Raw genomic sequence first — 27275 nt, forward strand, 5'->3', positions numbered from 1 at the left:
CGAGCAACACCGGCTTCCGACACATCGGAAGGGAGGGGCCCAAGCGATATCTCACCGTACAAATCTTTCTGCCATTTTTCGCGGGGGGAAAGATGCACACAGTCGCACTTCTCACACACTTACATACAAAATCTAATCTGTAACGACGACACAAATACATAGAAAATGACACACGTCAAAGACAAATCTTGCAAACCTCGATCTCTTTTTGTGTACGGACGAGTGACAAGTGTCACAACACGCACACTAACACATTTTCGTTGAAGTATGTTATTGTATTCTGAGAGATGACAAGTCGGATTTGTCGCTCGACCGATCCGCAATTTGTACTGAGCGAGCAAAATCGATAAATCCAACAATTACATGAGACTAAAATATAATAATTGTGTTTGAATGTAATTAAACGTATGATATGTAAAAAAAAATATTACATGTGAAATGTAACACTTTCTTTTTGTAAATTTGATGTCCCCGATCTCTTTTTATAACAAAAAACCGAGCAAACAGGCATTTTTGTGCAGCAGTGTTCACGCGCGCGTCTGGACTCGGTCTAGTGAAAAATCCAAGTGCAACTAGTTTTATTACCCGCGCTAGATTAGATTGACGCGCTAATCTTGTACCTCGGCAGAGGGGAAATAGTGCGAATGCCGCCTCCCTTCCGTGTTGCTCGAAGACATGATTCAATGGTAGTAATTAAGATTTAGTAACTGACATACATATTATACCTACTTATAAATGTTAATTTCTAATAAAACAGCGATAATATTTTCGATTTCTATTTATTGAAATTATATTGAACACAATATTTACACATACACTGACATACAATACAATGATCTTAACCTATAAAACTTAACACATTCATTGCCACTAAGTTACGGGTTACGCTGGGTAGCGCGTAGCCACGGTTTCGCCGTATGGAGCGCGTAGTCGCTACGAACAGTGTACCCGACAGTCGGGTTCTTGGTGCTGAATGTGTTAAGTAATGTAAGCATCTCAAACTTATTTAAACCGAGCACACAGGTGACAAAATTTTGACTATAGACTAGAAATGTCACCCTATTGTCGGCACCTTACCAATAGTTGACACAATTTACCTTAAGGCAGCAGTGGTGACTTTGCTACAAAAATAAGCGCCAAAAACTGGTACTTTTAAGTGTTAATCATTGGATAGTGGAAATTCATAAAATTTTATTTGGTTTGATGAAACAAACCTTGATTGGTTGTTGGTGGTTTTGGTTGGTTTGAGCCTTGGTAGTAGTAGTAAGTATTGGTAGTATGTTTTATTAGTAGTAGTCTATTTGTTGTATCTGGCTCAGTTAAATAAGTACGAGAGCTTAAGTAATACATTTTCTCCTAATATTCGACTAAGACGATTCGGCTATTCGTGTTAAAAAAGATTACATAGCAACATACATCTCATAGGTTTCTTTTTGCACTTTGCGCTTCAAACATTTTCTATGTGTACTTGTTCTGAACATCTCGATTTGAATTATAGATGAAATTTTAAGCTTCATACATTTTCTATAATAGTACGATTGAATTGGAACTATAGTTCGTTTTTTTAGCATTAGAAAGAACTTGCAAGAAGGTAAGCGATATTGACATGTCTTTTAATTGAAAAACGCTTTTTAAAAATCAGTAACTATTGCTTATGAAAGCAGAAGAATATAAATGATAGTATTAGATTTTAAATTGTTACATATTTGCCGTGACTTATTTTTAAAATGTGTTTTTCAATTAAAAGACACATCAAGATTGTTTACCTTATTTCTAATGCTAAAAAAAACGAACTATAGTGGAAATACTACATTTGTGGCTTTCCATCACATAAAGTCACTTAAATCCAATAAAGGTTAAAGGTATCAGAATTTCTGTTGGAATTTCAGATAAAATGGTCCGTATTGCACTTGAAGCATATGGATCCTTCTGTGCTGGAAAGCCACATTTTATTAAAATAAACAGACGTTATTTGAGGACTGACAATGATTGACTGATTACATAATCTCAGTTACATAATTTAATTACAAACTTATTTAATAAAATAACAATACGTTGACAATTTTATTTTGGGAGTTTACGTTGACACAATCTGTATATAATATATAGCAGGTAGTTTTTGTGCTCTTCATTTGTCCGTCTGTCTGTCTATATGTCTGTTGGTCTGTCAATACAGGGTGTTTATTTAGTCACCTGCAATAATTTACGGGCTGAATATATAAGTCATACTGAACAATTTTTACTATGGAGCCAACCCCGAAATTGCAAAAAAATTGGCTGATTCATACATTTGGGCTGACCTTGACATTTTCTGAGGTAAAAATTTTTTTCGCGATTTCGGTGTTGGTCCCATAGTAAAAGTTGCTCAGTATGAACTATATTCGCTGTACAGTTAAATAACAAGTCTATGGAACGATAAAAAAAAATTTGCAGTATTTTTATTAATCTGTCTAATTTTCGCAACTTGAAAATCTGCATTTATTAGTGTGGCTCTGTCTGGTCTCTGTCTTTCTATCAGTCTGATCTGTATATGTACTTTTTCCCAACGTATTTATTTGCCAGTTTACATTTTGCAATATCTTATTATAAAGTATGTTTTCTAACTCTGTCTTATTTGTTTGTTTCCTTACAACAGCCGCCCCCTACAGTTAGGCGCGTTACAATAACAATACAAGACCTTCCCTGGCACGGAACCCACGTCGTAGTTATAGTTCCACGTGAGCTCAGTGCCCGCCCTTATCTGAGATAGAGCGAAGAACGCGACCCAGGGGAAGCGCGGGTCGTGGGTGTCCACGAACACGTTCTGAACGAACACGTTTGGAGTGCACGAGTGCTGAAAACAAAAAGGTAATTTTTTATTACACTTTTTCGGCAAATGAGATGAACTCACTGGAAACGGCATAGGCTAATTCACCTATAAATAGAATTCATTTTTAGTTTAGGGCGGCCAGTTACTGGCGAATTAGCCTATAGGGACCGTGCGCGTTGGAGGGTCTGCCATCTTTTGGCCTGAATCGAAAACATAAACTATACATTGACACTTCACGCCAAAGCAAGTGTTGCCCTCTACAGTTCACGTACGTTTTCTTGTGCATTGTAGTGTAGGTTCTGCCATCTTGTGGGCTACATTGAAAGCATAAACTTGACATTTACACTTCGCGCCAATACATAGGGGGCTCTGTGCTGCCCCCTACAGTTTATGCACGTTCCCTATTTAGTTAAACTTGCTTTGACCTTGTTAAGACCATCGATGACTTCATCCTTGCCAGAAAGATCTTTTTTAAGACTAGAAATTTTATAGCCCGAGATATTTTTTGTCGAATAAATTTTTGTCAATTTTACAGAACGGCGGAGCCATACATTTCTTTAGCTTTAGGGTCAGTTGCATCAAACCATCAGTCACCGTTAAAGCGTTCGCTTAATTTTATTGTATGGGAAGTTCCATAGTTCAATGCTGAATGACAGATCAGTCCGCTACATGTGGTTGGTGCTTCCGGCCCTAAAGCTATTCTCGCGAGGTCTACAGTTTACAAAGCCACTATAATCTGTATCTTTAGGTATTTAAATAAAAGTAAACAATTTGTACATTTTCAGGTAGTTATAACATTTATTGGTTAACCAACCAAATACAAAACCGCCTGGACCAGTCACTGAACCTGACTTTAGCCTACATTATTTGATCATGTAATGTTTTCATCTACCCTCAACTGGCTTAAGGAGTCATTTGGGGGTAGATTTTGTTTACTTTTATTTAAATACCTAAAGATACAGAGTATAGCACCTACTCACATTGAGATATCTGCCGATGTTGCCCTGAACCTTGGCGTCCATGATGTAGCACGCCTCGTCTTTGCCGAATAGAGTGCGCACAGATCTACACACAAAAACATTATTGTTTATAACAAATGGGGGGAGTCTTTTCAAAAGGGCTTATTTCTCAAAAAGCCCTTACTATAAGTCCTTATGAAAAGACACTCCTCGCATGCACTTGTAAATATACGAAAAATAAACACTAAAATAGGTAAGTTATTTCTTCGCGGGAAAGTGGCATTTTTCTTATAAAACGGACGTGATCAAGTTATTAGTATACGATTTTTTAGGGTTCCGTACCCAAAGGGTAAAACGGGACCCTATTACTAAGACTCCGCTGTCCGTCCGTCCGTCCGTCCGTCCGTCTGTCACCAGGCTGTATCTCACGAACCGTGATAGCTAGACAGTTGAAATTTTCACAGATGATGTATTTCTGTTGCCGCTATAACAACAAATACTAAAAACAGAATAAAATAAAGATTTAAGTGGGGCTCCCATACAACAAACGTGATTTTTTAGGGTTCCGTACCCAAAGGGTAAAACGGGACCCTATTACTAAGACTTCGCTGTCCGTCCGTCCGTCCGTCTGTCACCAGGCTGTATCTCACGAACCGTGATAGCTAGACAGTTGAAATTTTCACAGATGATGTATTTCTGTTGCCACTATAACAACAAATACTAAAAACAGAATAAAATAAAGATTTAAATGGGGCTCCCATACAACAAACGTGATTTTTGACCAAAGTTAAGCAACGTCGGGAATGGTCAGTATTTGGATGGGTGACCGTTTTTTTTTTTTGCTTTTTTTTGTTTTTTTTTTTTCATTATGGTACGGAACCCTTCGTGCGCGAGTCCGACTCGCACTTGTTGACCGAAGTTAAGTAACGTCGAGCGGGGTCAGTACTTGGACGGGTGACCGTTTTTTTGCCGTTTTTTGCATTATGGTACGGAACCCTTCGTGCGCGAGTCCGACTCGCACTTGCCCGGTTTTTTTTGTTAACACGGGGTCTACTGTGAATGTGCGTTGCAATGCGCGGCCGGAAGCGGTCGTGCCGTAGTGCACTGCACGAATTTTAAAATTCGCGAACCGCGCGGCAATAGCCGCTGCCTGCTTACCCGCTATGACTTCATCACAAGTCGTAGTCAACGAGTTGTTGGCATTTATTCAAAATGCCACCGTGACTTTGGATGAGACCAGCATCGTGCAGATCTGCAAGTCCAGCTTCCAGGAGGAGGACATATGTAGTGGCAAGGCGCTGCTCTACCAGACGCTCGGCAAAGCCGACGAAATGCCATCACGACGTAGAGATGGAGGCGTGAAGAGTCTACGGGACATCATCTCGGTGTTCAAGGGGACCGATTCATCAAACATGCCCTCTTTCGTGGCGAAGGACCTACATCGGCTACCTGTCGTCTCGTTGGACCATGTTGACGTTTCCAGGCTGCTAAAGGATATCATTTTCCTGAAGGACAGTCTGGCTGAAATGCAGGCTAAGTTGGAGGTATCGAATAATACCATCAGTGAACTACGTTCTGAATTAGCGTTAATACGAAGTGCTAGTTCGGAATGTAGGTCAGATAACTCTAGCATATCCGTGTGTCACGTTGCGCGGAATGCGTCCATCGGCGGTTTCGAGTCCGCGAATTTGGATGCGTCGGCGATTGCTGAGCAGGCGACCGCCGACCCGCGCCCCGCCGCCCGCCCGTCTACGTCACCGGAGACGCGCACGTCACGCGAGAGTACGTTGACCCCACAACGTTCCTACGCTGCCACTGCCGCTAAGCCGCCTGCTGTGTCCAAGTCTAAGCAGCGGCCGAAGAAAGGGGTGCAGAGCCTTCGTGAACCTGTTCACAAGGATCGGTCACAGCTGACTCTAAAAGAGTCGGGATGCGACAGAGATGGCTTCAAAAAGGTGGAGAGGAGAAAGAAGTCAGCTCGTCCGAATCAGTGCGGTACCGCACCGACTGGACCTAACCATTTGCTGCGTCCTGCAACACCGACGACGCTGCTGTATGTGTCCCGATTACACTACCTTACGAAGGTCGAGGAGATCGTGAAGTATGTACGAGCCAAGTCCGGATTCATCCTGAGGGTCGTGAAGTTGGAATCTCGACACAGTGTGAATTTTAATTCTTTTGTGCTGAGCGTTCCGACTGAACATCTAGCGACCTTCACCAAGGAGGAGTTTTGGCCGAAGGGTGTCAAGTTCCGGCGGTTCCGCGGCCGGCTCCCTGACACTGCGGGGTTGCGAACTGCATCGCAGCCATAATTGTGTTTTTAGTTTTAAGATATATTTTGTAATAATATGTATGCTAGTTTTAAGGTATTTATCTATGGGCCAATAGTTGCCTGAAAATAAATGTTTTCATTCATTCATTCATTCATTCTACTCAATAGAAATAGTCGAGTCAATTACTCGGATCGTATCGCGAGCCTGCTTGACTTTGACAATTCACCGTACATTGCTGACCCTATTAGTAAAAGGCGTATCCAGACGAGTAAATTTTTCGCCAATCTGATTAAATTGCCCGATCGAATCAGGAAGTGCGGACGCAAACGCCAATTTGGCTCGCCGAATTCAACCGCCGATAATGACCGATATTACCGAGAAAATGAGGTGCGGACGCAAATATACCAATTTGTGACGCCAGTATTTTCGTTCTGGGGCATTTTTTAAATTTAGAGGGCTCTAATATCACCATAAATCTAAAATTGGTGATTAAATTGGGGGGTCCCTTCGTTTCACATAAAGTTTTAAGTCATAATGTATTAGTGAATAGAATCAGGCGTTACTTTGCGGAAATCCATACTAATTAAAACCAAAATATTATTTTGCTAATCCGAAAGCAAGTATAAATGATGCAAGTAAGTATAACGGGTTAGCACTGATTGACTACTACGTTATCTTTTCGCGGATTAGCAAAATAATATTTTGGTTTTAATTCATAATGTATTGTTTGTCATATTATCGTTAGTCATAAAACTGAAACGGTTAACTTTTCAGGATTTTCGTAAGGTTATTCTATAGGTAGGTTAGGTTAGGTTAGATTTGTTTTATGGCAATCCTGAAAAATTACACGTTTCTGAGAAAAACCAATTATGACTAACGAAAATTCGGACAAACAATACATTATGACTTAAAACTATTTGGGAAACAATAGAGACCCTTAAATTGGTGATTGACGCCAATTTCATTACTGATCAAATCGGTCGATTTGATCATCCCGTCTGGATACCGCTAAATATTAACTCCATATACCGTCGTTACTAACGTTACTTACCGATTCAGCGACAGTAGCATGGTCGCGTTCTTATCAAGTATGTAAGTGCGAAAGTGACGCATGACACGACAGGCGATAAAAAAAACGCGACTGTGCTACCACCGCAGAAACATACAAGAAATTTTCAGTTGCTAAGTTGGTGAAATAGGCACTAGTTACCTATTTTTGTCAATACCAAGTCAGCAAACAAGCATACGGCCCGCCTGATGGTAAGCAGTCACCGTAGCCTATGGACGCCCGCAACTTCAGAGTTACCAATTTCTAAACATACCGAATGAACTTACTTATATTTAGAGATGAATTCCTTGCCCCCCATGCCCGCCTGCGCGGAGAAGTGGGCCGGCTCTCTCACTGCGAAATAAAATATTACGATTATTATTTTACAAGACTCATCATCATCTTCCTCGCGTTGTCCCGGCATTTTGCCACGGCTCAGGGGAGCCTGGGGTCCGCTTGGCAATGAATCCCAAGAATTGGCGTAGGCACTAGTTTTTACGAAAGCGACTGCCTTCTGACCTTCCAACCCAGAGGGTAAACTAGACCTTATTGGGATTAGTCCGGTTTCCTCACAATGCTTTCCGTCATCGATTATTTTACAAGACTATCAACATTTTCAAGAAAAACTTTGATTTTCTTCATAAATATTGTGCAGTCACCACACGGGATGGTTATACGTTATACCATTTAGGATTCTTGCTAAATTGGAAATTCTATAGCGTAAGTATTGAACACCCAATAGGTAATATTACGCGAAACTCTGCGTCGGGGGCGGCTACCCCAATCCAACACAATCTGAGGATCTACCGCGAAACAAGATAATCGAAATTTTGTTATCTAACCTCTCTATTACTCTTGCATATTCGAGCGATAAAGAGGTAGCTACTAGATAACTACATTTCGATTTTCGCGTTTCCCGGTAAGCTCTTTGTAAACAAACCGCCTTAATGCATCAATGTCATAGTGAAAACTTGTCAAAAAACTATTTAAGGCCTAGTATGTATAAGCTACTCTATGGTTTAGGATGTGCACAAGTGGTGCACTCTGGTGGCAGAACATTGCAGTAATCCTCCATATTTAGCTAGGACCCTAAATGGCGCAACAATCGCGGAGCGTGGTACATTGCGATAAAAGTGTGCTACGTTGGTCATTACACACGAGGCGATATTGTGTGTGTAATGACCAATGCACGCGTGTTTAATACGTTTTTCAACACACTTGTGAGAAAAATAATATTATAGGAGATTCTTACACAGATTGACCAAGTTCCACGGTAAGCTCAAGAAGACTTGTGTTGTGGGTACTCAGACAACGATATATATAATATATACATACTTAAATACATAGAAAACAACAATGACTCGGGAACAAATATCTGTGTCATCACACAAATAAATGCCCTTACTGGGATTCGAACCCAGGACCATCGGCTTCACAGGCAGGGTCACTACCCACTGGGCCAGACCGGACCGGGGTAGGGGGGAATAATAAAATTATGAAATAACTCACGTTCTTCGTCGTCGCTAATGGTGATGCAGTCTTCGTTGCCGTCCTTGTCTTTCTGTTTCTTTTCTCTTTCTTCCTTCTCTTTCTTGGATTTCTCACGCTTACGGAGGCGTTTGCTAAAAACATACAATAATTTTAGTGTTTTCGTAAAAACCGGCACTTGCCTACAGTGATGTATGAAAATTTCATTTGATAGCGTGACTAGGCGCACGCGTTTGCGTTAAGTAACATTTTGTATGGGTATTCGGCTTATTTTATGTTTCTTTTTTTTGTCTATTACCTTCCGTGATTATTTCTCACTTGATGGTCTCATCGGAAGATCAGCGCTGGAAGTCGCCAGCAACATGCTGAGATCGGGCCATTTCGTGACGCTTTATTTTTCACTATGTTTTTTTCTACGTATGTCTATTCTCTGTGTGTTTACGAATAAAAAAACTATTCTATTCTATTTGAGTTTCGAAAACGTCCCGCTTGGCGCCCTGTTCAAAATCTCATACAAAAATAGACAATGTAAACGCGAACGCTCGTGACGCTATCGAATGAAATGTACACTAGGGGTTCTGATACCTATGCAGAAAATAAACTGACACCAGAATAATAGTACACTACGATGCAAGTGCGAAAAGTAGGAAACTCGTAACGAGTGGCGATAAATTAAAACACGATTGAAGGGTGTTTTAAATCGACACGAGTTGCAAATTACCTTTTCGCACGTGTATTGTACAACGTTTTACAGTACATATGGCTGTTAATTTTCGACATACGCACGTATAGTGCTAGTTACTGCACTAGGGCGGTAAATTAGCATCATTATGTACTGTAAGCATTATTATGTGAAACGGGCATTTATTTACAAAAATATAAATTGTACAGCCATGAACACAATAGACACTTTATAACAGTAATGTAATTTGATGGCATAAATCAATAATTCCATCATTAAACGAGCACACACGAATGTCAGTTCTATCTAATTTTAAATATCACTCAAGGTACATCTCAAAAAGTCACGGAAATGTTTTGTACACAACGAGCCACTCACATGACCTGTGGAGGTATGAGCATAAAGAAATATAAGACAAGAGTGCTCACTCCATACATTAGTTTTGGTACCAAAAAGACCATTATTTTCATAGTCGACACATCTAGCATCGAGTAGCGGAATTATCAGTACTTTAAGTAGCAGTAGTAGTACTGTCAAGTGACAATAGATGTAGTACCGACCGGAAAGTCTAATGCTCAACAACATAAGACTTTCCGGTCGGTGCTACATCTATTGTCACTTGACAGTACTACTACTGCTAGTACTGCTACTATCTATCTATTATGGTATGAGTTACCTGTACTCAGATGGAGTGTACCGTCCCGCCGGCATGGCTGGCCGGAAGTCGTCGTCGCCATTTTGCTTCTCCTGTTCCTCCTCAGACGATGATGACATTGATGAAGACTCATTTTCCTCCTGTATGGAGCGCAAATTATATAATTCTTATAGACCTTTCATTGTCCACCCAAACTTCAATGTATAGACCGTTATACTGTTCACTTTTTCTACAATAGTCCCAATGCCTGCTGCAACCGCTTCATGGCTATTGTTGCGCCTGTGAACGGGTTCCAGCAGGCGTTCTATATTACATTGAGGTCTGATTTAGACGGCGCGCGAACTCGCATGCGATTTTAGTTACATTGCGGACTGTCGGTTACGTCCAATTCAACCGACCGATCAAAATTCAAAACCCGCAATGTAATGAATCTCGCATGCAAGTTCTCGCGTCATCTAAATGAGCCCTGAAGCTCTCCAAGGGGCCTCTACGTTTTGGATCTATATCCCCACGCAAGCCTATCAAAAGACCGGGTTGTATAGGCCCGCGAAATCCAAGGAGATACAAATAGAGACATTTAAACACACTCACACCACACGGGACAACTCAAAATGGTGAATGAAGATGATGGGTGGATCAACAATTTTTTTGTTGTTATATACCAGTAACAATACTGGTATATTGTACACTGGTATTTTCTACGGTGTAGAATAATAACATAGTTTGTTGGAAGATATGCTGTGCCCCGTTTGACTAATATGCATGACGGGGTCCCTTTGTTTGACATAAAGTTTTAAGTCATGTATCGTTAGTCATGTTATCATTAGTCCTAAAACCGAAACCGTTAACTTTTCAGGATTTTCGTAAGGTTATCCTATAGCACAGTATAATAAATAGTACTAACGTACAGTATGGACACTCCCTGCCTCCCGTTGAAAGTGCCGCCCACCCGCTCTCGGTTACCTCTCAGTTACCGGCTGGCAAGGACGCGACGACGCGGTGCGCAGAGCGCAGAGCGGAGGCCACGTAAAATATTAAACAAATATTTACAAATCCTTTTGTAATGGGCGTGTGTTGTGCTGTGTACGGTTGTTTAAGCTCTATAAACGACAAAACTAAAAGAAAGTTCCACAGATTCCCATTATATGAATCAAGGCAAGTACATACCCAGTTATTTTTAAAGTGTTTTATGTTTTAGTAGAATACCAACTTACAATAGGTACTTATGTTTAGTATTTATTTTACCCTATCTGTTTTAGACCTAAACCTATCAGATCACACTGAAAACAACACAATATCTATATGAACAAAAAATCATGTTTTCAACTTACGTAATATTTTGGTGGCCTGAATTTCCTTACAAAAATTTTGTTACTTCGTTTATACTGATTCAAAATAGGAAACTATTGTATAAATCGAGCTTAGATACCCACCTTACAACATAATATGATTGTTATTTCTTCCTAATTCGCGCAATGAGTTTTGGGTCATTGAGGTCATCGAACTTGTGAACAAAATGGCGGGACCCTAGCACGTCTTATCTCACACAAGCATATTACGCGTTCACCTACACGAGCTTAGACTGTGTGCGTAGGAACGCGTTTGTTTCATACATTTGATCGCCAGTGTCCGGGGTGTGCCTATAGATAGGTTAGGTTTGTTTTATAGCAATCCTGAAAAGTTACGAGTTTCTGAACCAAACAAATTATGACTAACGAAAATGCGGACAAACAATACAATTTGACTTGAAACTTTTTGGGAAACAATAGAGACCCATGTTTGGCTCATTGTGGAAGGGGCTTATAACTTACACACATAAGTAGGTACATATGCATTTTCGTTAGTTTTTAACCCTATAAAACCATTTACCCAGGTTTAAAGATTCTCCCAGGGGCCCATTTCTCGAACGATATTAGTCTAAGATTATTAGTGTGTTGCCATGGTAACCCATACGACTTGACAGTTCGTGGACTAATAATATTAGTCTAATACCGTTCGAGAAATGAGCCCCAGGGGAAGGCCCATGAGATTTGGTAGCGTATTAGGGGATTATTAGCACCAATTATGGAAAGTCGGTAACGCGCTTGTGTCACCCCTGGAGTTTGGTTTGTGACCAATTAGTAAAAAAATGGTTTATTCCTATACCTCTAATCGAAATAATGAAAAACCCCTTAGTTGGTATTTGGAAGTATATGTACAGATGTAGTTAGTGCATAATTAATTTCTATCGTATTTTCACGGAAACGTGCGAACGCGTCTTGCTATTTCAATCAGTCTCGGTACAAAAAGTACTGAGGTTGACTGAACTGGCATAACAAATACGAACGATTCCGAGAAAATACGATGGAAAACAATTGTGTCATTCTCAATCAAAAGGCTACTTATTGTCGGTCGTCAATAAGGCGATATTTCCATATAGCCTCAATTTGAAATCAACCTTATCGACAACCGACAGTGGTTTTTTTGGTTGAAAACGTCACAATTATGCACTACTGTAGGTGAAAATTGACACACACAAATGTACAAGTAGGGTAATTCACAAGTAACTGGCCACCCCAAACCAAAAATGAATTCTATTCACCTATAAATATAATTCATTTTAGTATAAGGTAGCTAGTTATTGAAGGCTGGCCAGTTATTGAAACCTTATACCGACGACCGGTCTGGCCTAGTGGGTAGTGACCCTGCCTGTGAAGCCGATGGTCCTGGGTTCGAATCCCAGTAAGGGCATTTATTTGGGTGATGACACAGATATTTGATCCTGAGTCATGGTTGTTTTGTATGTATTTAATTATTTATATATTATATATATCGTTGTCTGAGTACCCACAACACAAGCCTTCTTGAGCTTACTGGGGGACTTGGTCAATCTGTGTAAGAATGTCCTATAATATTATATTATTAATATTATACTAAATTGAATTCTATTTATAGGTGAATATAATTAATTTTTAGTTTAGGGCGGCCAGTTACTAAAAGTGGCCAGTTACTGGTGAAATACCCTATATTATAGGTTGCCACACTCAGGGTATGTATAAAAAGTAAACCCCTCTCACCTGTAAGAGGTAGCCTCGGGCCAGCTGTAAGACCAATACATAGAGTGAAGAAGAGGATCTATTGGGTGCATGGTCGATCAGCTTTTCTTGTCCCTATTTCGTCCCGTTACCCGTTAGGAGACAACGGTAAGACCGTACGAGCAAAGAGAATTTGAAATAGAGGCGCATTGTCAAAGTAAATTATGTAGCCACAGTAAATTTACTGTCATCTTTCGATAGAAGATTAAAGCTGTTGGAACGACATTTGACTTTGATCCTTATTCTGTCACTGATATGTGTTGATTTGTTAATATTTAAATTAACGTCATCTACTCGACACTAGGCCAAAGGTATGGTGATATTTTTGGATATTTAGATGTCGTTAATTTAAATATTAACAAATTAACACATATCAGTGAAAGAAAAAGGATCAAAATGGACTTCTAACAGTTTTAATCTTCTGTCGAAAGATGACAGTAAATGTACTGTGGCTACATTATTTACCATGACAGTAACTCTCTATACACTATTCTCTTTGGTACGAGTGATAGTAAGAGTTTGTTAGAAAAATATTAACATGCTTAGTAGATGGCGTATAGTGTGCGATTCCCAGCGACCGGCTGAAGTCGGGCCGCGCCGAAGCGCATTTTCAATGTGCCTATAGATTATGTATTACGTATGGCAGAAGCGATGGAATCCGTCCGGAGCCGGTCGCGTCCGCGAGCAGCCGATCGGCTTGCGGCCGTACAAATGTGAAATGCGCTCCGGCTTCGCCGTTCGGTGGGAATCGTACTTAATATGGACTTATAGAGTTGGACCACGCTAAGTTTTCATTTTATCACGTCAAGTATGGAGCTTATGTGCTAAGTTAACGTGGCAGACTCTAACTACCATAAACATGCATGTTTGTTAAATTTAAAACCTTGTTTTCAGTGACAAGAAAAAAAAGTTGATCAACCCAATCATAGACAAAAATAATGCTGAAAAGTTGGAGTTTCTAATATAAACTAGGCAAAAGGATAAATTAAACAATCTATCGTGATAAAGTGGGAGCTATATAGTTATTTGTTTCACTCGGGGGAAAAGTTGTTGTTTAACCGCTCGTGCTAATATTGATATCCGAACAAGCAAAAGATTCCAAAATTGATTCGAGAAGTGGAATCTTGAGCGTTGCGAGGGTTTCAAGGCACGAGGGTTTCAAGGCACGAGGGTTAAACAAATTTTGCCACCGAGTGAAACACAAAATTTCTCACCACACCAACTCAAGGAAAATACCAACTGTAAAACATCAATCAAAATGAAATGAAATCAAATCCAAATGAATGTTATTAAATATTTATCATCCAAAATCATCATTTAAAAGTCCATTATACCAGCCAACATGAGCAAACAACTCAAAATTTGCATAATATTACTTTGCCTCACATGTGGATATAATGCAACTTTGTTATCAGTTTTTGAAGTGCAAAGTAAGCCTTTCCGAGCCGGTGTGGTGAAAAAAATATGTGTTTTTTTATGTTTCTAAAATGAAACTGACGGGCACGTTTGAAAAATAAATCTTCTAAAGGCTATAAAATGCTTAAAAATATAAAACAAATCAGATTGTGTATTAAATATTGGGATTTGAAAGTAGTGACATCTCTATATTACTACATGTTTGACAAATATATTATCTTTATCTTTAATACTTGTACAGTTTACAAATTTCAAAGAATAAGGGTTGATTTAGACGGCGCGCGAACTCGCATGCGATTTTACCTACATTGCGGACTGTTGGTTACGTCCAATTCAACCGACCGATCAAAACCCGCAATTGTATGAAACTCGCATGCGAGTTCACGCATCGTCTAAATCAGCCCTAAGGGTTGGCTACACCAAACCGTCTGTCACCGTTAAAGAGTTCGCTAAATTGTATTGTATGGGAAGATACATAGATCTGTGCCGCGTGACGTTGATCAGCCTGTTAAAGGCCTGTGCACACCGGGTGCGTGTGCATAGACGTTCACGTGCACGTTGTAATATACAGATCCTTATGAGAGACGGCACACCGCTTGCGTGACGTGTGCGTGCGCGGCACAAACATTTTAACGCACGCGCATGTGCTCTAGCACATTCAGCGCCAAGAACCCGACTGTCGGGTACACTGTTCGTAGCGACTACGCGCTCCATACGGCGAAAACGTGGCTACGCGCTACGAGCGTAACCTGTAGCACTTAGTGGCAATGAATGTGCTAGCCTTAACTGTGATGGGTGCTACTGGCCCTAAGTATTAAATTACCTATTTTGACGATATATCCCTTTTAACCCGTGGAGCGTCCTAGTATCACAGTAGTGTGGTGTTAGTATCACACGTGTGATACTAGGGCGATCCACGGGTTAACTGTTATGAGACTAGTAACACTCACCTCGTCCGCTTTCTTGGCGTCCTCAGGTATATCTTCTTCGAAGCCCTCCTTCATTTGCTCGACCACCTCTATGTAGTCCAACTCTGCTAGATACTCGTCACCCTCGTTCAAACCGTCCTATAACGTAAGTCTGGATGTTATACGTGTTTGAAATGACTATATTTGTTTCTTTAGGTATTTAAATAAAAGTAAACAAAATTCAATATTTCTCTAAAAAGAAAGCTCATGGACATGTGCATTCTTCCCATCCTGACCTACGGAGCACAGACTTGGTCCTTGACAAAAGTTCAGTAAGAAAGAAAGAAAGGTTTGTCAACGCGCCATGGAGCGTAGTATTCTCGGCGTGAAGTTGACCGATCGCATCAGAAACACTATACTACGCTCCAAAACCCAAATAGCTGATGTGGCTGAAACAGCCGCCAAGCTGAAGTGGGACTGGGCGGGACGGGATAAATAAAAATAAATAAACAAAATCTACCCTCGAATGGCTACTAAAGCCAGTTGAGGGTAGATGAAAACATTACATGATCAAAGAATGTAGGTTAAAGTCAGGTCGTTCAGTGACAGATCCAGGCGGTTTTGTATTTGGTTGGTTAACCAATAAATGTTATAACTACCCGAAAATGTACAAAGTGTTTGTTTACTTTTATTTAAATACCTAAAGATACAGACTAAAAATTATCATCATTAGCAAAGAATTTACTTTACGAAACAAACAACATTTATGACCATAGGACATCTTATAATTATGACTATAAATGTGACGTTCCACGGGAAAAGGTACCTTATGGCGGTCGGCGCTTACGTCACGTAGCACCGCATTAGTATTGGAGCGTCGTTAATAATAGCTTAAGTGCCCCATAAGGTTCATTTACCCGTGGAACGTCACAAATAAGTTATTGGCAAAAATTTAATTTTTGGTACAAGCTTTTCTCGCTGACTGTACTTTTCTTACCACAGGCAACTAATACTCATCAAAACAATTCTAAAAACCCGAAACACACTTATTTAATTACAAAAACGGGCCTACCGCGATATAATTTCATTGTTTTTACTTTAACCCGTAGACACGTTTGTGTAATTAAATATGTGTACAAAACGCGAGAGTTTAAAGTGTTATAACCCGAAACACAATTAGGTTTCGTTGTTTTATCACAGAGTTCCCATGGCCACCTCCTGTCTCCATCATCAGATCAGCTCCATGTCATCATAATATTGCATTTTCACCCGACTTGCATAATGTATGCAAATTTTCAGCTCAATCGGAAACCGGGAAGTGGGTCAAATTTAACTTGCAATATTTGACAGACAGACAACGGGACAGGTCTAAATAAAATCTCTAGGTCCACGGGGTCCCAGCGCGCACAAGTTGTTCGCAGAAATCGCGAAGCGTCTGGTTGACGTAACTGGTGACCGAAGAGCTGGCGGCTACCTCGCACAACGTATCAGCATTGCGAGACAGCGAGGAAATGCCGCCAGCATCCTTGGTACAATGCCTCAAGGGCCTATTTTAGATTTAAGCTAGTTATTAACTTCGTTTAGTAGTACCACTGTATATATCTTGTACGTTAGGATGTCCCTAATTTAGCGATTTTTAAAATTAACAACGCATACAACCTAAATACACGGTGTAACATGAGGAAACCGAATAATTTTAACAGCGTATTCCTGATCATATTTAGAGACAAAAATGTCCTATAAACTTTTTTTGAAATTCGCCTAGTTTCAGAGATAATATTAATTTAAAAAAAAAACAAGTTTTTATTGTTACATAGTGTAAAAGGCCTTTTTGATGGTGATGTTGCTGCTATGGGACGTGGTCTAAATATCCTTATTGATAGATGTCAACAAGTGACAAGTAACACTTTGCAAAAAGTAGGTTTTACGAAAAAAAAATGTAAAAATCTATTTTAAGTGACAAGTTTACCAATAACATTTATTTTTTATGTACAAACATTCAAAAAATTGAAAAAACAAAACAATTTTTTTTTTCTTTTTGGCGAAACTGACCTAAACTCATATTAAATATTTTACTTCTTTTGACCTCAGAAATGCGTGGTTAAAATTATTTGGTTTCCTCATGTTACACCGTGTATAACGATACTACTCCAAAACATCCTGAATTTTTTTTTTCAGGATATTCCGATAACAAGAACCCGTGCCGACTTACAACTGAAGTTCCCATACAAATTACTACGGAGAAATTTGACCAGACACTAATTTGATAATTTTTCATTGGTTTTGTGTTCGCATCGAAATTTTTTTGTTAAATAAAGTTTATAAATATGGCAATATTATACAAAATCGACATGAATAAAAAAGAAAAAAATTGTCATTTTCATACATTGTATGGGAAAATCTCATGATCCGCACGGGTTACAGTTACAGGAATGACCTGAATTTTTTTTACAGAGTGTTTTGGGATAAAACAAACTGATTTAGGGGGTATGCGTTATTTATTTCTGAAAATCGTAAAATAAGGGACACCCTATTGTACGTAAATAAATGTTCTTTTCCAATAAAATTTTGTAAAAAGGTTAAAAACGAGTGACGTAACTGACCAAGTTGGCTGTAGCGTCGGTGAGCAGGTTGCCGGCGTACACGCATAAAAATGCGCCTTTTGGAACGTCGTTGAGCGCACGGATGCCCCACCCGCGGTTCGCAGTTTTGAACACCTGTATAAAGAAAAATTGTTGGACATGGCAGCATGTTAGGGACGAAAGAATATCGAACTATGAGCTGCTGATACGATAGGGCCATTGCGCTAGTTTCCGTCCATGATCTAGTTTTCGCCCACTTGACAGATTAGCAAATAATATATTTCATTTTAGTTTCCTACTTGCAAAATATCATTTTTATGTAGATGGAATTTATGTCTAAACAATATATGTTTAGACATAAATTGCAATAAGTCTAAATTTGTGCAGAAATGTAGGTTTATATTCAAATTTCGTCAAGTGGACGAAAACTAGCGCAATGACCCTATTGAGAAAAAACACCAGAATGAATAGACTGCGTAAATACATAAATAAGTGGGTACCTGTAATTTTAGCTGCAAAGGATGCTGTGCCACCCTGTTCAAGCAAGTCTGTTTGCATTTACACCTGAGAAAAAAAGGAAAAATATTTCAACGGTAAAAATTAAGGACCCCGCAGCAAACATAGGGAAAAAGTGGTTTCAGTTAAATCGCACGAAATTTTAGTATAATGTAGATTAAAGTCTCCTGATTATTTTATTATAAGGGCGCAACTCTCTCATAAGGGGCTATTCATAAATTACGTCATTTCAAATTAGGGGGGGGGGGGGGGGGGGGGTCTGGACATCGGATGACGGTAGCATGAAGTAGGAGGAAATGGGGTCATTTGAAGCATGATTTTTGGATGATTATAGGGGGGGGGGGGTCAAAAATCGTCAAAAATCGATGACGTAATTTATGGACACGGACATGGACGAGGCGGGAATTCTGTACACTATACTCGTACTACTTGTAGTACTAACCTACTATTACACTCGTAGATTCCGGACGGCAGAGGCTCGGGTAGCCGCTTGTATACGTAGCCGACTTCGTTCATGTCCAAGCCAATGGTGCGAGCGCCCTCTAGCGACATTATCGCGTTGCTAATCGAACTGAGATTCAGTGAATCTGCCATTCGGGCGGGTGGGAATTCTGTACACTATACTACTTGTAAGTAGTACTAACCTACTATTACACTCATAGATTCCGGAGGGCAGAGGCTCGGGTAGCCGCTTGTATACGTAGCCGACTTCGTTCGTGTCCAAGCCAATGGTGCGACCGCCCTCTAGCGACATTATCGCGTTGCTAATCGAACTGAGATTCAGTGAATCTGCCATTCGGGCGGGTGGGAATTCTGTACACTATACTACTTGTAGTACTAACCTACTATTACACTCATAGATTCCGGACGGCAGAGGCTCGGGTAGCCGCTTGTATACGTAGCCGACTTCGTTCGTGTCCAAGCCAATGGTGCGAGCGCCCTCTAGCGACATTATCGCGTTGCTAATCGAACTGAGATTCAGTGAATCTGCCATTCGGGCGGGTGGGAATTCTGTACACTATACTACTTGTAGTACTAACCTACTATTACACTCATAGATTCCGGACGGCAGAGGCTCGGGTAGCCGCTTGTATACGTAGCCGACTTCGTTCGTGTCCAAGCCAATGGTGCGAGCGCCCTCTAGCGACATTATCGCGTTGCTAATCGAACTGAGATTCAGTGAATCTGCCATTCGGGCGGGTGGGAATTCTGTACACTATACTACTTGTAAGTAGTACTAACCTACTATTACACTCATAGATTCCGGAGGGCAGAGGCTCGGGTAGCCGCTTGTATACGTAGCCAACTTCGTTCGTATGTATACCGATAGTACGAGCGCCCTCTAGCGTCATTATCGCGTTGTTAATCGAAATAAGATTCAGTCACTGCCATTCGGGCGTGACGGGAATTCTGTACACTATACTACTTGTAAGTAGTACTAACCTACTATTACACTCGTAGATTCCGGACGGCAGAGGCTCGGGTAGCCGCTTGTATACGTAGCCGACTTCGTTCGTGTCCAAGCCAATGGTGCGAGCGCCCTCTAGCGTCATTTTCCAGCAAGCGCATTTGCTCTTGTCCTGTATAAGTAAACAAATATATTATAAAATGTTCTCATTGAGCTACTTCATAAGTATAACTAAAGAGTTGTTATTATTAGTAGAAGTGTAAAGATTAAGAAAAAAATCATGCCAGTAGAATTCAACAGCATAAGTAGAAGACACTGTACTCCTACCATCAGCCACAAAAGTGCATGGCGACTTTATGAATGAATTCATTCATAATTTCTCCATGGACTTTCGCAGCTCACTGTACTACGTGTATCCATCCACCCATCCATCCATTCATCCATCATCCATCCATCCATCCATCCATCCATCTATCTACCTATCCATTCATCCATCTAGCCATCCAATGATCCATTCATCTATCCATCCATCCATGCATCCATCCATCCATTCAACTATCCATCCATCCATTCATCCATCCATCCATCCATCGTCTTAATCGGAGTGTACACTGTACAGTCGTTCATTTCTTTGAACAATTTTGTCTCTAAACATAACAGTACAGTCACCTTCAATAATATGTTACAAAGGAAGGCCGCAAAAATATCTGACACGATCTTATTTGTAGAGACATAAGAGCGTGTCACATATTTTTGCGGCCTTCGAAGAGTAACATATTATTGCAGGTGACTGTACTTACAGCACAATCGTCGGTACAGTCACATCCGCACAGGAATTCGGGGCCCAGGTTGAGAGGCACCCCGGCTGTGGGGGTGCGTTCTGTGTTGTAGGAACAGAACTCTGGTAGTGACGAGTCATAGTAGTTCACGCAGGGGACCTGGACGTTCTCTTGTAATGACTCTAACATGACACTTACAGCACAATCATCGGTACAGTCACATCCGCACAGGAACTCTGGGTCCAGGTTGAGAGGCACCCCGGCTGTGGGTGTGCGTTCTGTGTTGTAGGAGCAGAACTCTGGTAGTGACGAGTCATAGTAGTTCACGCAGGGGACCTGGACGTTTTCTTGTAATGACTCTAACATGACACTTACAGCACAATCATCGGTACAGTCACATCCGCACAGGAACTCTGGGTCCAGGTTGAGAGGCACCCCGGCTGTGGGTGTGCGTTCTGTGTTGTAGGAGCAGAACTCTGGTAGTGACGAGTCATAGTAGTTCACGCAGGGGACCTGGACGTTCTCTTGTAATGACTCTAACATGACACTTACAGCACAATCATCGGTACAGTCACATCCGCACAGGAACTCTGGGTCCAGGTTGAGAGGCACCCCGGCTGTGGGTGTGCGTTCTGTGTTGTAGGAGCAGAACTCTGGTAGTGACGAGTCATAGTAGTTCACGCAGGGGACCTGGACGTTCTCTTGTAATGACTCTAACATGACACTTACAGCACAATCATCGGTACAGTCACATCCGCACAGGAACTCTGGGTCCAGGTTGAGAGGCACCCCGGCTGTGGGTGTGCGTTCTGTGTTGTAGGAGCAGAACTCTGGTAGTGACGAGTCATAGTAGTTCACGCAGGGGACCTGGACGTTCTCTTGTAATGACTCTAACATGATACTTACAGCACAATCATCGGTACAGTCACATCCGCACAGGAACTCTGGGTCAAGCTTGAGAGGCACCCCCGCTGTGGGGGTGCGTTCTGTGTTGTAGGAACAGAACTCTGGTAGTGACGAGTCATAGTAGTTCACGCAGGGGACTGGGACGTTCTCTTGTAATGACTCTAACATGACACTTACAGCACAATCATCGGTACAGTCACATCCACACAGGAACTCTGGGTCCAGGTTGAGCGGCACCCCGGCTGTGGGAGTGCGTTCTGTGTTGTAGGAGCAGAACTCTGGTAGTGACGAGTCATAGTAGTTCACGCAGGGGACTGGGACGTTCTCTTTACCATGGGAGAGATCCTGTGAACAAAGTGTTATTATTTATATTAATTTTATTTGTATTAATCATACATTGTCAGTGTTATAATTAGGTACATAGGTAAACAAGATGGATGTCAAACATAAATACAAAGAAAAATACAACACTAAAATTCTAATTATATTGGAATGGTTTCGGTCGAAGTATTTTACAGATGCCGATCGCATAGGTTTTACGTGTTAGTCCGACGAATAGTGTCAAATTCTTGTATTTTTTTGACATATGGTCACAAATCATATCTCTGCCTAAAGCATACTATCGTCCGCCGCTAGTTGCCACGGTCAAGTGGAAAAATAAACTTTTGCTGAAAACACTCACCTTCTTGTTTATAAGACACTTATTCAGCAAGAACTCAGCCAAACAGTGCGTAGTCGGGTTGAAGTCGAATAAGTCCACTCCCATATCGCTGTCTATGGCTTGTAGGTATCTGTGTAGTTCGTCGTAGTTTCTTATAACACTAACCTTTTTGCTAATAAGACACTTATTCAGCAGGAACTCAGCCAAACAGTGCGTAGTCGGGTTGAAGTCGAATAAGTCCACTCCCATATCGCTGTCTATGGCTTGCAGGTATCTGTGTAGTTCGTCGTAGTTTCTTATAACACTAACCTTTTTGCTAATAAGACACTTATTCAGCAGGAACTCAGCCAAACAGTGTGTAGTCGGGTTGAAGTCGAATAAGTCCACTCCCATATCGCTGTCTATGGCTTGCAGGTATCTGTGTAGTTCGTCGTAGTTTCTTATAACACTAACCTTTTTGCTAATAAGACACTTATTCAGCAGGAACTCAGCCAAACAGTGCGTAGTCGGGTTGAAGTCGAATAAGTCCACTCCCATGTCGCTGTCTATGGCTTGCAGGTATCTGTGTAGTTCGTCGTAGTTTCTTATAACACTAACCTTTTTGCTAATAAGACACTTATTCAGCAGGAACTCAGCCAAACAGTGCGTAGTCGGGTTGAAGTCGAATAAGTCCACTCCCATATCGCTGTCTATGGCTTGCAGGTATCTGTGTAGTTCGTCGTAGTTTCTTATAACACTAACCTTTTTGCTAATAAGACACTTATTCAGCAGGAACTCAGCCAAACAGTGCGTAGTCGGGTTGAAGTCGAATAAGTCCACTCCCATATCGCTGTCTATGGCTTGCAGGTATCTGTGTAGTTCGTCGTAGTTTCTTATAACACTAACCTTTTTGCTAATAAGACACTTATTCAGCAGGAACTCAGCCAAACAGTGTGTAGTCGGGTTGAAGTCGAATAAGTCCACTCCCATATCGCTGTCTATGGCTTGCAGGTATCTGTGTAGTTCGTCGTAGTTTCTTATAACACTAACCTTTTTGCTAATAAGACACTTATTCAGCAGGAACTCAGCCAAACAGTGCGTAGTCGGGTTGAAGTCGAATAAGTCCACTCCCATATCGCTGTCTATGGCTTGCAGGTATCTGTGTAGTTCGTCGTAGTTTCTTATAACACTAACCTTTTTGCTAATAAGACACTTATTCAGCAGGAACTCAGCCAAACAGTGCGTAGTCGGGTTGAAGTCGAATAAGTCCACTCCCATATCGCTGTCTATGGCTTGCAGGTATCTGTGTAGTTCGTCGTAGTTTCTTATAACACTAACCTTTTTGCTAATAAGACACTTATTCAGCAGGAACTCAGCCAAACAGTGCGTAGTCGGGTTGAAGTCGAATAAGTCCACTCCCATATCGCTGTCTATGGCTTGCAGGTATCTGTGTAGTTCGTCGTAGTTTCTTATAACACTAACCTTTTTGCTAATAAGACACTTCTCTCTTTGGTCGGTCCCTCATGTCTGAGGATCGTGGTCAGTATCAGGGTTGCATCTGGAGCGGATGATCTGTCTCCACCGGTTTCTGTCCAACGCGTCTCCGACGACCGTGTAGAAAGCAGAGGATGACGAGTCTTTAACTTGATCGGTCGTAGTTTCTTATAACACTAACCTTTTTGCTAATAAGACACTTATTCAGCAGGAACTCAGCCAAACAGTGCGTAGTCGGGTTGAAGTCGAATAAGTCCACTCCCATATTGCTGTCTATGGCTTGCAGGTATCTGTGTAGTTCGTCGTAGTTTCTTATAACACTAACCTTTTTGCTAATAAGACACTTATTCAGCAGGAACTCAGCCAAACAGTGCGTAGTCGGGTTGAAGTCGAATAAGTCCACTCCCATATCGCTGTCTATGGCTTGCAGGTATCTGTGTAGTTCGTCGTAGTTTCTTATAACACTAACCTTTTTGCTAATAAGACACTTATTCAGCAGGAACTCAGCCAAACAGTGCGTAGTCGGGTTGAAGTCGAATAAGTCCACTCCCATATTGCTGTCTATGGCTTGCAGGTATCTGTGTAGTTCGTCGTAGTTTCTTATAACACTAACCTTTTTGCTAATAAGACACTTATTCAGCAGGAACTCAGCCAAACAGTGTGTAGTCGGGTTGAAGTCGAATAAGTCCACTCCCATATCGCTGTCTATGGCTTGCAGGTATCTGTGTAGTTCGTCGTAGTTTCTTATAACACTAACCTTTTTGCTAATAAGACACTTATTCAGCAGGAACTCAGCCAAACAGTGCGTAGTCGGGTTGAAGTCGAATAAGTCCACTCCCATATCGCTGTCTATGGCTTGCAGGTATCTGTGTAGTTCGTCGTAGTTTCTTATAACACTAACCTTTTTGCTAATAAGACACTTATTCAGCAGGAACTCAGCCAAACAGTGCGTAGTCGGGTTGAAGTCGAATAAGTCCACTCCCATATCGCTGTCTATGGCTTGCAGGTATCTGTGTAGTTCGTCGTAGTTTCTTATAACACTAACCTTTTTGCTAATAAGACACTTCTCTCTTTGGTCGGTCCCTCATGTCTGAGGATCGTGGTCAGTATCAGGGTTGCATCTGGAGCGGATGATCTGTCTCCACCGGTTTCTGTCCAACGCGTCTCCGACGACCGTGTAGAAAGCAGAGGATGACGAGTCTTTAACTTGATCGGTCGTAGTTTCTTATAACACTAACCTTTTTGCTAATAAGACACTTATTCAGCAGGAACTCAGCCAAACAGTGCGTAGTCGGGTTGAAGTCGAATAAGTCCACTCCCATATTGCTGTCTATGGCTTGCAGGTATCTGTGTAGTTCGTCGTAGTTTCTTATAACACTAACCTTTTTGCTAATAAGACACTTATTCAGCAGGAACTCAGCCAAACAGTGCGTAGTCGGGTTGAAGTCGAATAAGTCCACTCCCATGTCGCTGTCTATGGCTTGCAGGTATCTGTGTAGTTCGTCGTAGTTTCTTATAACACTAACCTTTTTGCTAATAAGACACTTATTCAGCAGGAACTCAGCCAAACAGTGCGTAGTCGGGTTGAAGTCGAATAAGTCCACTCCCATGTCGCTGTCTATGGCTTGCAGGTATCTGTGTAGTTCGTCGTAGTTTCTTATAACACTAACCTTTTTGCTAATAAGACACTTATTCAGCAGGAACTCAGCCAAACAGTGCGTAGTCGGGTTGAAGTCGAATAAGTCCACTCCCATGTCGCTGTCTATGGCTTGCAGGTATCTGTGTAGTTCGTCGTAGTTTCTTATAACACTAACCTTTTTGCTAATAAGACACTTATTCAGCAGGAACTCAGCCAAACAGTGCGTAGTCGGGTTGAAGTCGAATAAGTCCACTCCCATATCGCTGTCTATGGCTTGCAGGTATCTGTGTAGTTCGTCGTAGTTTCTTATAACACTAACCTTTTTGCTAATAAGACACTTATTCAGCAGGAACTCAGCCAAACAGTGTGTAGTCGGGTTGAAGTCGAATAAGTCCACTCCCATGTCGCTGTCTATGGCTTGTAGGTATCTGTGTAGTTCGTCATAGTTTCTTATACGACGGCCGCACGGAGCTCGGTACATGACCGCTTTGGTCGCTGGTATGCGGTATCTCACAGTTTGTCTGTAAATAAAAAAACATATCAAAGGTTATAACTATAATATATAGAACTATAATATAGAAATAAATGTCATGTCCTAAGAAAAAGTTACCACGGCCTCTAGTGCCCCAGGCTGGAATCGAACCAATGTCCTCTGCTATCGCGGGAGGTGCCCGAGCCATTCGACCACCGGGGTCACAGCGGCATGGGTCGAATTTTTCTAAGTATATTTATTTCTGTTATATATGTATATATATCGCTGTTGGTACAGTACGGATGTCTACCGTCTCCAATTCTCCCTCAATTGCTCAAAGGTTAACTGGAAGAGATCCCTTGAAGGGATAAGTTCGCCTTTGTACTAATGACGAATGTTATTTTTCCTGCTTTGTTTTGATTTTTGTACAATAAAGCGTTTTACTACTACTACTACTACTATTTCTTACTGAAGGCTACTATGCTAGGTATGTATGTATGTATGTATGTATGTTCATTTGTTCCCACATAACTTCTAAAGTACTCATTATAATTTTTAATACAATCAATATATATTATAAAAGAAAGTGTACAATGTGCGTGCCGCTAAAACTCAGAAATGATGAAGTCCCGATACGATCAAGGAAGTTTGTTTTGTTTTTGAATTATGAACCCATATCTTAATAAACGAAAGTTCAGAATAGATCGTGAAATATGTACAAAAAAACTGCGCGTGTCAGGAGACAAGATATTTCTGGAACAGTCCAGAACATTCGAGAGAAACAGAACATGTTCGGGGATATCCCAGACCATAGTGAAACGTTCCAGAACATACTCGACTGCTATGGAATGTTCTAGAACATTGTGGACTATTAGAAGCCCTTTTTATATATCCATGGATTCCCATTTTACCTGAAGGGCGTAGTTTTGAAGATATAAGGGCTAAATGTTTCGCCCTCTAGACATTTCTAGAAAAGTCCAATACATTCTAGACTATTCGAGAGCCTTCCACACATTCCAGAACATTCTGGAATGTTCGGGAACATCCCAGATCATTGTGGAACATTCCAGAACAGTCGAATTTTATGGAATATTTTGGAACATTGTGAACCTTTCGAAGACTTTATTGTATAAAAAATTTACCCTCCCATAGAAAATGGACCAGCCACAATGTATGAAACAGCCAAATTTTCTCGATTTCGAGGTTTGTCCCATAGTAAAAGTTGCTCAGTATAATCCCAAAACCTCCCTGGCAACGGGAATGCACTTATTTTTTGGCCATCCTGTATATGTGATTATATTAATTAATTAATAATTACCTCTCCCAGCCGCTGAGTAATGGTTTGGTAAGCGGGTTGTATGTCCTCAAATCTTTCAGGGCCAGCACGTCGGTCCGTCTGCATCTCGGCCCGCAAGTGTGCGGCACCATCTTGTGAGGTTTAATTGCGTTCTTGGGCGTGTAGAACTGAAAAATACACATCAAGGATGAACAAAACTTCCGTGAGACACAGACATATTAAATATATCC

General features: G+C 41.1%; 1 protein-coding gene across 1 annotated transcript in view; it reads right to left on the reverse strand.

The window, feature by feature from the left end:
• Positions 1-2626: 2626 nt before the first annotated feature.
• The window catches only part of LOC134803797 (uncharacterized), a 63510-nt gene continuing 38861 nt past the window's right edge, over positions 2627-27275 (reverse strand). The window contains exons 23-35 of the mRNA XM_063776633.1: positions 27067-27212; positions 25596-25797; positions 21681-21848; positions 19854-19990; positions 18395-18458; positions 17916-18029; positions 15355-15471; positions 12971-12994; positions 9936-10054; positions 8599-8711; positions 7377-7443; positions 3790-3874; positions 2627-2833 (exon numbers count right to left, since the gene is read on the reverse strand). Coding sequence (XP_063632703.1) covers positions 2627-2833; positions 3790-3874; positions 7377-7443; positions 8599-8711; positions 9936-10054; positions 12971-12994; positions 15355-15471; positions 17916-18029; positions 18395-18458; positions 19854-19990; positions 21681-21848; positions 25596-25797; positions 27067-27212 — 1563 coding nt within the window. The remainder of the gene's footprint in view (positions 2834-3789; positions 3875-7376; positions 7444-8598; positions 8712-9935; positions 10055-12970; positions 12995-15354; positions 15472-17915; positions 18030-18394; positions 18459-19853; positions 19991-21680; positions 21849-25595; positions 25798-27066; positions 27213-27275) is intronic.

This window comes from Cydia splendana, chromosome 27, assembly GCF_910591565.1.
Source record: "Cydia splendana chromosome 27, ilCydSple1.2, whole genome shotgun sequence".
Taxonomy (NCBI): Eukaryota; Metazoa; Arthropoda; class Insecta; order Lepidoptera; family Tortricidae; genus Cydia; species Cydia splendana.